General features: G+C 37.4%; 1 protein-coding gene across 1 annotated transcript; it reads left to right on the top strand.

Moving 5' to 3' along the window:
• The first annotated feature begins 3,984 nt into the window (after positions 1-3,984).
• Positions 3,985-4,994, top strand: LOC104211029 (thioredoxin H4-like). Its single transcript, XM_009760023.2, has 3 exons — positions 3,985-4,222; positions 4,461-4,583; positions 4,690-4,994. Exons 1-3 carry the CDS (start codon positions 4,064-4,066, stop codon positions 4,828-4,830), a joined length of 423 nt encoding a protein of 140 aa, XP_009758325.1. The 5' UTR covers positions 3,985-4,063; the 3' UTR covers positions 4,831-4,994.
• The last annotated feature ends 8,956 nt before the right edge of the window (positions 4,995-13,950 follow it).

Genomic DNA, 13,950 nt, shown 5'->3' with positions numbered 1-13,950 from the left:
TAGTATATTCCCACAGTGTGGACTTTGGTGATTACACTTTGTGAAGGTAGAGAACAACAACAACACATTCAGTATATTCTCACAGTGTGAATTTTCCTTGTGGAGATAGAATGGTTATTTTCGATAGACCCTCGGCTTTAATATACCATTTCAGCTAATTATTTGATATCAGACAGATTGGTTAGCTAGATGTGTCTTTCAACAGGAGAAGTTGGTTTCAGGTCTAATAAAATTGCCTTTAAAAGAGCATAACCTTGCCTGATAAAAATAATTGGAATCTATCTCCTTGTATGAATTGCTATCCAGCTTTCCTCTTCATCTGGTAATTTTATTCCTATATCAAAATAATGGGAACCAATACTTGAAGTGAACATTATTGCTTCTATCAACAACAGCAATGTTCTGAAATCCTACTGCAGTTGCTGATCCAAGAAAATGTTCCGATAGAAACTAAAGGTTCATCGAAAGAATCAAGTTCTCTATTAATTCCCATAGAACGCACCCATACTGCAGTAAGTAAATAACACAATGGAGTTTTACGTGAAAAACTTCTAGCTCACTGGCTCTTAGGATTTCAACTTCACTACTAAGCAAACTTCAGATTACAAACTATTGTAACCTAGGAATTAAATTCTTAATCCCTCATTAACTTGTAATAACTCTATTACAAGCCCATTTGCAATAACTCTATTACAAAGCTTACAACTCGATTAACTCTAGCGAAGACAAACACAAGATTTATGGTTTTACAAACGGTTTCCTACCCACTGCTTCTTAACTAAGTTAAGTAGGAATTACAAGTAAATCACTTTAACAAAGGTGCAACACAACTAAGGACATGTAATGACTCAATGCAATTGTTCTTCGTTATGTTGTTCTTTGTTCTTGAAGCATTGAGAGTCACTTGTAAGGTTGCGACACACTTGAGAGAAAGCTTAATTTATTCTGGAATGTGCAAGTGACTTGTTTTTGCTTTGCTTCATGTTAATATTACCCAAGTGATGTCACTTGGAGAATGCAAGCATATTTGGTACAAAGACATTCTCCATAAAGTGACTGCTGCACTGTTTGTCTTGTTGCGTGCATACAGAGGAACGGTTGCAGCAGTTTTACAGCTCTGGGGAGTTGACTTAGTACAGTCAGCAAAAGAACTAATGTCCATCTGTTTCCTTTGTCATTTCCTTGACTCTGAAGTTGTTAAGACATATCCCTGACTTGAGACATATTGTTCTTGAGCACTTGAGGATGTGGAACATGTTCCCATATGAAATTCTTTAAAATTTGTTTGATTATCAAAACATAGCAGGTTACATAACATATCATGTTCCCATATGAAATTCTTTAAAATTTGTTACATAACATATCATGTTATCTTAGCTTCAAAACTGCAAGTATTGGTTCCTATTGTTTTGAATTAATAACTCAAAAATTAATTACTAGATGAAGATGCTAATAAACTATGTTCTCTTGAAGTATTGGCTCCCATTATTTTGAAATAGCTCGAGGCATAAAAAACCCATCTGAAAATGCTAATAAAGTACAACACTTGTAGCTTTGAAGTTAATAACAACCTAAGTATTAAACACCTAAATATTCTTAGATTCCTATTAGGGAAAATTTCACATTACAACAATTGAGCTCCTTACTTTTCAATTTAATAGCTCATATTTCAATTTACAATCAACTAGCTCAAACATAATAGGCTAAGATTCAATATCCAACTCCAATAGGTTTTCAAAATTACTATTTAATTTTTAAAAAAATATTGCTCAAGCTTTTAAGTTAATTTTCGAATAAGTAATTGTGACTCAAATATTAGTTCAACAAACCAAATCCATTTGGGTGGTGAAAATTAGATTTTTAACAAGCTTAAATATGTGGGTTTAACCTCCGAATTTGATTTTGAGAGAAATTTGTAGTGTTTGTTATTTAGATTTGTTAGAAATAGTATAAGGAGGTTGTATATAAAATTTGAAGTCATTTAACGGAGATTCGGATTGGTTTTGAACAAGAATTGCAACTGAAAATCGTGGAAGAAGTTCATTTACAGACACTTGTATAAAAGTGTATAATAGTGTATAAGATGTGTTTATACATTCATATACACTATTATACAAGATTATACATAATTATACAAAAAACTGACTTCGTCTTCTTCCTTGCGTCTTTTTTGAAATTTAACTCAAATCACTTCAAATTTAAATTTTGAACTCCTTTTGATATTTTCAATCAATTGGAACAACATCCAATCCAAACAACTAACAAACTCAAAACATTATATTTTCAAAAGTAAAGCTTTGAATGACCTTCAATGGTGGACTTCTACTCTTCAATTTTTTTTACATTGCAACAGTAATAGCGGACGCCCCCTTGAAGCACATGTAAAAGATGTGAGAAGAAGAGAGACTGAAAGCAATGATTGTGAGAACACAGACTTAACTCCATAACTTTTAGAAGCAATGGTTGTAAGAACACAGATTTTGAATTTGCAAGAGTTAGTGATTTCAAAATATGTACAATATGGGCTAGGTCGAGTAAAATTTAAAAAGATGGGCCATTTTTTGTTATGGTGTGAAGCCATGTGTATTTTCTTGTAATTCTTACTTCCTATTATTATCTGATGTTGCTTTTGTTTTAGTTTTCTATTATCTTGCTGTTGTTATTGCTTCTTTGACTTTTTCTCTAACACATTTCTTTCTCTATACTTTTGTGACTATGCATTAATAGAAATTCGGCCAAAATCGACCGACTTCGGTCGGTCAAAAAACCCACCAAAGTCGGTCGGTTTTCCAAAATATTTTAATTTTTAAACGTTTTTTACGAAACCGACCGACTTAGGTCGGTTTTTTTTTGCGTAAAAATGCGAAAAACTACTTTAGAATCCCGCGAAATTTATTTTTTAAGAAACAAACCGAAATCGGTTGGTTTTTCATATAAAATAAATTAAAACTAAAATTCAAAAAACCGACCGAAATCAGTCGATTATTTCAGTCAGTCATTTTAAAAAACCGACCGACTTCGAATTTTATATTTTTAATAAAATCGACCGAAATGGCGCAAAAATGAATTAAGGAGTACAAATAAATTAAAGAATATTTTAAACCAAAATGTACCAATAGTCTAGTGGTAGAATAGTATCATGCCACAGTACAAACATTGTTCGAGTCCCAGACGTTATATTTTTTAATTGAATAATGTAAATTACCGACCAAATTCGGTTGAAAAATACCGACCGACTTCGGTCGATTTTTTCGGCTGAATTTTTCTTTTTGGGTCGTTTGTGAAAATTAATTTACGATTGAACGCGGTCGAAAATTGCGACCGACTTCGGTCGCTATTTTTACTGACCAACATATTTTTGACTGATTAAAATCGATCAAAAATCGATCTGTTTTTCTAGATTTTCGATCGATTTCTGTCGGTATTTCTGGACGGTTTTAGGCAATTTTCCTGTCGGTATGCATGCTTGCTTTGTGCCGAGTATCTATTGGAAACAGTCTCTCTACCTACACAAGGTAGGGAAGGCTATACTCACTACCCTTCTCAGATCTCACTTGTGGAATTACACTTAGTATATTGTTGTTGTTGTTTAGTTCCCATAAGGAAACAAAGCGAATCATATTAGAACAAGATTTAACTTATATATGCTGATAAAGTGACAGTATAAAAAAAATACACCATCATTAATTTAATATGTACTAGTAGATTGTTTGCCTTATTTTCGGTGTTAATAGTTTCACTTATAATTTATAGAAGTTAAACTCATTAGCATAAAGTGGTAATTATATTGGTCCTGCATTAGAAACATTGGAGTTGAGCACCAATACCAAAAACAAAAGCAATATAGCATCAAATCTTTCTTTGTATAATGCTACGGTCGACATAACCAAGGAACATATTCTGTACTAATTTTGAGATGGTTTTACATTTGAAAAGAGTAAAGTTTAAATCAGAGACCATTATAAAAAGGGTCCCTGCAAAACTCTAAGCTCCAACATCAAAGCCAAAGAAGACCTTTCAGAAACCAAAATTTCAAGAGCAAAAATTTCAGTCCAGAAAAAAAATGGGTGCTAACTACTCAACAACTATTCCAACAACTTGGCCTGAAGCTAACTATATGCCAACCACAATACCACAATTCAAGAGCTCTCAAGTCATTGCTTTCCATTCTTCAACAAAATGGAAGCTCCATTTTGATTCTTTGAAAGATACAAACAAACTGGTAGCCCTTTTAGAAACATTGCATGAGTATGGATTTAACTTATATATATATATATTAAAAGTTTTACGTACTTTAACCTGTTGTAGCATGTAATCTGTCTTATTTTCAAGATTACTAGTCTCATTTTTGTTTTTGACTTTAACCTCTAATTATTTTTTAAATGACTCGATAGTATAAAAATTATGCTTGCACGGCCGGTGTATAAAAGTTAAACTCATTTTGTATTTGGTGCTATTAGGTTGTTATTGACTTTACAGCTACATGGTGTGGTCCTTGCAAAAACATGGAACCAGTTATGAATGACTTAGCTGCTAAATATACGGATGTTGAGTTTGTCAAGATTGATGTTGATGAATTGGATGTAAGATCTTATATATGTTCTTACCTTTACAATCCTTTTCTTTTTTCCCCTGCTCTTTTGATACATAAATGGATACTAACATCTGAAATAACTAAACTGAAAACAGAAAGTAGCTGAGGAATATGGGGTTCAAACAATGCCAACATTTGTACTGATAAAGAAGGGGGAGGTTGTTGACAAAGTTGTGGGAGCAGATAAAGATGGACTAAAGAAGAAAATTGAGAAACACAGATGTGTCTTGATCTAAGCTAACCAAAGATACATATGTTTTGAGCAGAGTTTACTGGAATCATAGCCTCTCTGTAGAATAAAATTTATATGTTTATCAATTTTTGATTGAAAGAAATAGCTACGTATTCATTCTTGATTGTAAACTTCAAAGTGGCTCATTAAAGCACTAATATTTTTATATTGGTTGATCAAGTTAATGTTGTCACGACCCAATTCCCGAACCTGGTCGTGATGGCGCCTCTCATGAAGACAAGGCCAGCCATTCAACCCAATTCATCCTTTTAAGACAATTAATTAACACAATTATAGTATAAACATGGTTTAATAATATCCAATAGCGGAAAGTATAGATAAAATACGGAAATCCAACCCAACTCAGCCCTAACCGGGGTGTCACAAGTCATGAGCTACTACAGAGTTTACTAAAATTCTACAAAGTATGGAATTAGGAACAAAGTCTGAAGATATCATAAATAACAGAAGATAAGGGAGAAAACGGGTCTGCGAACGCCATGCAGCTACCTCGATAACTCCGATGAAAACTGAACAGCAGAAAACTCGCTCTATGCCTCAGGAATACCTGTACCTCCACACATGTTGCATGGAGTAATGTGAGTACTCCGACCCAGTGAGTAATAAATATAAATAATGACTGAAGGTAAGAAAACACGTTAAGGCACACAACATTCTATACAGAAGCAGTGAAATCATTTAAAATAACAATTCAGTGAAACATCATGTAAAATTTCTTTTAAACTAGTAAAACAGGTAATTTGGCAGTAAAATGACGAGTATAAATCTGCCTCTCGGGCTCAATATCAAAACAACAAGTAGAAATCTGCCCTCGGGCTCAGTATCAAAATAGTAACTAGAAATCTGCCCCTCGAGCTCAGTATCAAAATAATAAGTAAAAATCTGCCCCTCGGGCTCAGTATCAAAATAAAAATTAGAAATCTGCCCCTCAGGCTCAGTATCAAAATAATAAGTAGAAATCTGCCCCTCGGGCTCAGTATCTCAGAACAGTATCAGCCCCTCAGGCTCAGAACAGTATAAAGCAACCAGTCAATAAAATAAGAGCACATAATTATTATGGCAGATAATGCAGATAAAGAATAAATGCATGAGTGCAATGCAATGCATATGACGGTACCCTCTGGTACCCACTGCGGCATGCAGCCCGAGCCATCCATATTTATTTATCGTCGACGGCGCTCACTGGGGGTGTGTACAGACTCCGAAGGGGCTCCTACAGCCCAAGCGCAATATCAAGCCATCTCGTGGCATCAAATCTAGCCTCATATCAATCTCAGTATAATCACCCAGGCTCTCAGCCTCAATATCAATGTAATCAACCAGGCTCTCGGCCTCAATATCAATGTAATCAACCTGGCTCTCGGCCTCAATATCAATATAACACTGCTGCGGCGCGCAGCCCGATCCATGCTCAGTCCAGAAATCATCATAAGCCCCTTGGGCATTTGTAAAACAGTAGTTCTCAGCCCGAAATATCATTTAGAAATATCATTTAAGTTTTCAAATCTTAGAAAGATGGCTGAGTTTGCAAAACAGTATTTAAAACCTTGGACTGAGGTCAAATGATATGCAAAATATGCGAAAGCAGTGATATCAATCCCTGAAGGATTCAAATAATTGGCAAGAAGCCCAAATGTAACAATTAAATCCAAGTAAGGATGATTCTCAATTTAGTTCAAGTAGAAAACACGGTAAAAACATCTCTCGAGACGGACCAAGTCACAATCCCCAATGGTGCTCTACCCCACGCCCGTTATCTGGCGTGCAAGTCACCTCAATATAGCGTTACAATGTGAAATTCCGGGGTTTCAAACCCTCAAAACAGCATTTACATCTATTACTCACTTCTAGCCGGCCAAATACTACTCCGCGATGCCCTTTCCTTTCGTATCGACCTCCTCGTGCGTCGAATTTGGCCAAAACCACAACGAATACATCACAATAGGCTAAGGGAATATAACCCAATTGAAAAGACTCGAAAAATATCAAAAATCACGAAATTTGCAAAACCCGAGCCCCGGGCCCAGGTCTTGAAATCCAGAAATTTTTACATCAAAATGTTCCTTATCTCGCCACGAGTCTATACATACCAAATTCACAAGAATCGGAGTCCATTTGACCCCTCAAATCCCAAATTTAGAATTTCAATCTCAAGCCCTAATTTCTTATAATTTGGCTATGTTTTCATGGATTTCTAGGATGATTCTTCAATAAAATCATGTATTTAACTCATAAAACTTATCTCCAATCGATCTTAGTTGAAACTCCCTTCAATCCCCGTCCAAAAGCTCTCAAAATGACTAAAAATGGTGGAGAAATGGGGTGTTTTTCGCGAATGAAATGTAAACATTCTGCCTAGAATTTTTCAGAATTACTGTTCACCCCCGTGTTACTCTTCACCCGTGGTACTGTTCACGGATACTGTTACGGGGTACTGTTCACGGCACTATTCACGGATACTGTTACAGGGCATTGTTCATGGGTAATGTTCATAACTACTGTTCACAGTGCTATAATAAAATGCAGCATCTTTATTTTTTTCGTGCCTAAATCGATCCGTTAACCTTCCGAAATACACCCGAGGCCCCCGAGACCTCAACTAAAAGCACCAACATGTCTTAAAACATTATCCAAACTTGCTCCAATCGTCAAAACACCTCAACTAACGCCAAAATCATCAAATTATATCGAATTCAAGCCTAAGTTCTTTTAAAACTTCTAAAACACACATTCGATCAAAAACCCGACCAAACGATGTCCGAATGACTTGAAATTTTGCACACATATCCCAAATGACACAATGAAGCTACATCAACTCTCAGAATTTCATTCCGATACCCGGATCAAAATCTCACCTATCAACCGGAATTCGCCAAAATACTAACTTCGCCACTTCAAGCCTAATTCAACACCGGACCTCCAAAATTACTTCCGATCCTGCTCCTAAGTCACAAATCACCTCCCGGAACTAACCGAACCGTCAAAATTCACATCCGATCCCTCTAACTCATAAGTCAACGTCTGGTTGACTTTTCCAACTTAAACCTTCTTAAAAGAGACTAAATGTCTCATTTCTTATCAAAATTGCTCCAAATAAATTCTAATGCACCCAATACCGATAATAAAACATGAGGAAGCAGAAAATGGGACGAGCGAGACAGTAACTCATGAGATGACGGGTTGGGTCGTCACATTCTCCCCAACTTAAATAAACGCTCATCCTCGAGCGTACCCAGAGTTGTCCTAGAAGCCAACCAAAAGCTGAATGACCTTATCAAGCATAAAACCGGGGATGATCCCACGTCACCCTATCTCACATGGGTCCGATAACGCATTGTAACTAAGATCACACAATCTAGTCTAACCCATAAATCATAGAGCCACATTTCACCTTTTCAGAATCATACACAAGATCAGAACCTCACACCTACATTCAGAATAAGTTTGAACCAGCTGTAATAGACCATGCCTGCAACCTTAGGTGCAATTGTATGATATACCAATAATTCAAACAAATGCAGCAATAACTTCCATTCACAGCAGCTGCCCACAACAACCAAATACCGATAGAAATCTCTTATTAGCCAATGTCTCATTCCAACACTCTCATATACTGCCAATGATAATTGAAACACGCAATAAATCATAACCATTGCTCAGATCAACCATTCATGAGGCCATTTCTCCTCTAGCAATTATAGTAACATTTTTTTTAAAACTAAACCTCGATATTTACCCATCAAACATGCTGAAATCAAATCCGTTCGTATTCATCAATGACCCCAATGATCACCTCGAATCCAACACACACTCTGGTGATATGACACCTCAATACAGGCCTAAGCCACAACTTTCATAATACGCACACCAATAAGAAACGACCTGAACATACTCAAGTCATGAAAAATGACTCAAACGAAAGAGTCGTACCTCAAGCTCATCAGTACCATCAGCGGACCCAACAAGAACATGCCGCAATACTACCGAAATATCATTAGTTTAATAACATTACCTTTTTATGAGACATATACTCTCGTCAAGTCACTTTCAATTAGCAATACTATTTCCCCAATCATCCGAAGATCATTCGCCCTAATCATCTGAAGCTTTTTTTTCTCTAATCACCTAGAAGAAAATCGCTACACATCTCATGTTCTGCATGATGTACATAGGTATTGTTCTAACTCTTACAATATTGACATGACGGATGAGGTATGCATAAATTCATGACCACTGTCGAGACAACGATTCGTTGGTTCTATACTCCTGGCAAGAACTATCACCTCATTTTGAGCAAAATCATGGTCTTAGCTCCTTAATTTAATTCATATACTCAGATTGCACTAATCTCAAATTCAATGATCTCGTCTCACCCAGTACGAACTGCTTAGGCAATAAGCCACCCCAAACATAATCAAAAGTCGCATATGATGCCTCAATATGCCAATAAGCTACCAATTCGAACGCAGCACAAAAGAAAAACAAAATCTGGAAGGAATTACCAATCTCACACACTAATACAGACTTTCCTTAGAAAACAGGAAGCAAGGCATACAAAATAGCATATAGAAAACTATACTCAACATCACACTGTTGCGGCGTGTAACCCGATCCAGATAACATATCCATGGCGGCGTTCCACCCGATCCACACATAGATCTCACATAAGAAGATGCACATCGAGCCAAATTTGCTCATTACAACAAAATACCGAGTATCGGTCGTAAGCATGCTAAGTGCATAATAATATCTCTGAGGGACATATAGCATTATAATCTACAAAACTCAAGCACAACTGAGGTGCGATGTACAATCTAAATTTCAAGAGCCAAGATGCTCATATAACGTCATTCCTACATAGATTCTCAACACATAGCAATTTCTCAAGTCGTCTCACAAGTCACACGTAGCAATGTATCACTACGCAAAATATCTGACAATGAAACATCAACCTAACTACTCCTCCATGAGGACCGCGTTACTAAAAGGCACACATCTGGCCTGATATAGAGCCATTATTCACATTAAATCTATCCATCGACTTTAAGCCGATTATGATCACACTGAACTAGTCTGATAACCTTTCAAATGTCCATAATAACTCCCATTTTTCTCAAAACATACAAGAACAACCATCACAATCGGGGTAATCCTCCCCAGTTCACAACCCAATATGCCAAGTGCCCTTCAGGCATGAATCTTTAATTTAACGACACCATCACAAACTTCATACTTGGTTTACATCTTTAATCAATCAAGTGATCACATGCCACACTTATATAATCTTCCCGTGGGACACACTCCCACAACCTACCACAACAATATCTGGAGCGTACCTCCAAACCATCGATCGCACTAACGCTGAAGAGCGATCAAGAGTCATTAACCGGGACGCAAAACCCTTTTTACAAAACACCGATCTTAGGTGATGCTGAAGACAATTCCAACTTACCGTAAACATCGAAACTTATCTCCTGCTCATCCGAGCTCATGACATCTTGTCAAAAAATTTCCCTCACTCGTGCCATTCTCGGCCTAATTTCCACAACCAGAACTGATTCACCAGCATGCATCAAATCGGAACTAACATAGTACATAACCGTACAATCCGCTAACCAATAGCAAGCTCCCCAACTTGGCTCGAAGTCATAGATCACAACACATATACTCTATTGCTGCCGTAATACCATGGTGAGATTAAACTCACTCCTTCATAAGCTTGTGGAAACACGAATCATCAGATATTTTAACTCTTCTGCAATTTTTGCATTCACTCACACAACAGTTAAGCCCACTCTTTAGACGACAATTTTTTTTACTAAGTCCCAAATTTTTCAAAAATTTCGGCAGAGTTTCCTTTGTAATTGGGCCTATCCACCTGCTAGAGAATCACCAAAACCATCCTAACAACACGTCCACAACTTTACAAAGCATCACAATGTATATCAACAACATTAATCTCAATATTACATGTATTATATTATCAAAATCGATACATGGACATGCGTTGCACCTATTTGAATCATAACACATAGAAAATACCTTTCAATCCTCCATTATTGGGCTATTCAACCGAGTAAGAACATATTCTTTCTTTAATGTTTTCGACCCTCAAGGTGGTCTCCTTGACTCAACGATTTCGTCATAATACATTTACAGAAGCGATCTCAGCTCCCAGACTTATCTAACTAGTATGACAAATAGATTCCCCTCATAAGCCAATTACCCACTAGCTTTACCTTTAGTTAATATTTTTTGTATACCTTCCACTGCCATACACATTACACAATCACTTAATCTTCCTGAGTCTAAACTCATACTGTAACATGAAATTTACTTCACTCCAAATAGGAGACATAAAAAGATTTTTCACGCGCCCATAACTTGGGACTACACATCCTATCACAATGGAAATCATACACTCAATAGTTCATCTATCATCCAGTAGACCTTCCTCATCACTTCCAAGTCATATAGATACATCTCGCAGTACTATTATACTCCTCACATAGCTATCCAACCATGATTCCCACTAATAGGGACAATACAGAACATAAAGGTTCGAAACACTTGCTCGCACAATCAGCACCTCAGTGCTCAAGCCATAGGCAAGATCCGGCCTCAAGTCCTCCAGACTGGCCTAACATCAAACTCACCGAGATCACGTCTCGCCCTTCTATCAGGGAATTACAAGCCATCAAGGTAAATCGAATACTGAGTGCTCGTTCGCGCATACGAACATGTGGAAGGAATCATAAGAGTTACTTTTCAAGCTGAATCAAGGATGCACGATAAGAATTCAAGAATGTGAAGTTTTCCTAAAGGTTCTACAGCCTCTCGAGGATAAATACAGACGTCTCCGTACCGATCCGCGAGACTCTACTAAACTGGCTCATGACTCGCGAGACCAATTAACCTAGGATCTGATACCAACTTGTCACGACCCAATTCCCTAACCTGGTCGTGATGGCACCTCTCATGAAGACAAGGCCAGCCATTCAACCCAATTCATCCTTTTAAGACAATTAATTAACACAATTATAGTATAAACATGGTTTAATAATATCCAATAGCGGAAAGTATAGATCAAATACGGAAATCCAACCCAACTCAACCCTAACCGGGGTGTCACAAGTCATGAGCAACTACAGAGTTAACTAAAAATATACAAAGTGTGGAATTAGGAACAAAGTCTGAAGATATCAAAAATAACAAAAGATAAGGGAGAAAACAGGTCTGCGAACGCCATGCAGCTACCTCGATAACTCCGATGAAAACTGAACAGCAGAAAACTCGCTCTATGCCTCAGGAATACCTGTACCTGCACACATGCTGCAGGGAGTAATGTGAGTACTCCGACCTAGTGAGTAATAAATATAAATAATGACTGAAGGTAAGAAAACACGTTAAGACACACACCATTCTATACAGAAGCAATGAAATAATTTAAAATAACAATTCAGTGAAACATCATGTGAAATTTCTTTTAAACCAGTAAAACAGGTAATTTGGCAGTAAAATGACGAGTAGAAATCTGCCCTCGGGCTCAATATCAAAACAACTAGTAGAAATCTGTCCCTCGGGCTCAGTATCAAAATAATAACTAGAAATCTGCCCCTCGAGCTCAGTATCAAAATAATAAGTAGAAGTCTGCCCCTCGGGCTGAGTATCAAAATAAAAATTAGAAATCTGCCCCTCAGGCTCAGTATCAAAATAATAAGTAGAAATCTGCCCCTCGGGCTTAGTATCTCAGAACAGTATCAGCCCCTCAGGCTCAGAACAGTATAAAGCAACCAGTCAATAAAATAAGAGCACATAATTATTATGGCAGATAATGCAGATAAAGAATAAATGCATGAGTGCAATGCAATGCATATGACGGCACCCTCTGGTACCCACTGCGGCGTGCAGCCCGAGCCATCCATATTTATTTATCGTCGACGGCGCTCACTGGGAGTATGTACAGACTCCATAGGGGCTCCTACAGCCCAAGCGCAATATCAAGTCATCTCGTGACATCAAATCTAGGCCCTCGGCCTCATATCAATCTTAGTATAATCACCCAGACTCTCAGCCTCAATATCAATGTAATCAACCAGGCTCTTGGCCTCAATATCAATGTAATCAACCAGGCTCTCGGCCTCAATATCAATATAACACTGTTACGGCGCGCAGCCCGATCCATGCTCAGTCCAGAAATCATCATAAGCCCCTTGGACATTTGTAAAACAGTAGTTCTCAACCCGAAATATCATTTAGAAATATCATTTAAGTTTTCAAATATTAGAAAGATGGCTGAGTTTGCAAAACAGTATTTAAAACCTTGGACTGAGGTCAAATGATATGCAAAATTTGCGAAATCAGTGATATCAATCCCTGAAGGATTCAAATAATTGGCACGAAGCCCAAATGTAACAATTAAATCCAAGTAAGGATGATTCTCAATTTAGTTCAAGTAGAAAACACGGTAAAAACAATTCTCGGGACGGACCAAGTCACAATCCGCAATGGTGCTCTACCCCATGCCCGTTATCCGACGTGCAAGTCACCTCAATATAGCGTTACGATGTGAAATTCCGGGGTTTCAAACCCTCAGAACAGCATTTACATCTATTACTCACCTCTAGCCGGCCAAATACTATTCCGCGATGCCCTTTCCTTTTGTATCGACCTCCTCGCGCGTCGAATCTGGCCAAAACCGCAACGAATACATCACAATAGGCTAAGGGAATATAACCCGATCGAAAAGACTCGAAAAATATAAAAAATCACGAAATTTGCAAAACTCGCGCCCCGGGCCCACGTCTTGAAATCCAGAAATTTTTACATCAAAATGTTCCTTATCTCGCCACGAGTCTATACATACCAAATTCACAAGAATCGGAGTCCATTTGACCCCTCAAATCCCAAATTTAGAATTTCAATCTCAAGCCCTAATTTCTTATAATTTGGCTATGTTTTCATGGATTTCTAGGATGATTCTTCAATAAAATCATGTATTTAACTCATAAAACTTACCTCCAATCGATCTTAGTTGAAACTCCCTTCAATCCCCGTCCAAAAGCTCTCAAAATGACTAAAAATGGTGGAGAAATGGGTTATT

Source organism: Nicotiana sylvestris, chromosome 10 (genome assembly GCF_000393655.2).
Source record: "Nicotiana sylvestris chromosome 10, ASM39365v2, whole genome shotgun sequence".
NCBI lineage: Eukaryota > Viridiplantae > Streptophyta > Magnoliopsida > Solanales > Solanaceae > Nicotiana > Nicotiana sylvestris.
The sequence above is the reverse complement of the archived record's forward strand: the minus strand, read 5'-3'. Positions and strand labels throughout refer to the sequence as shown.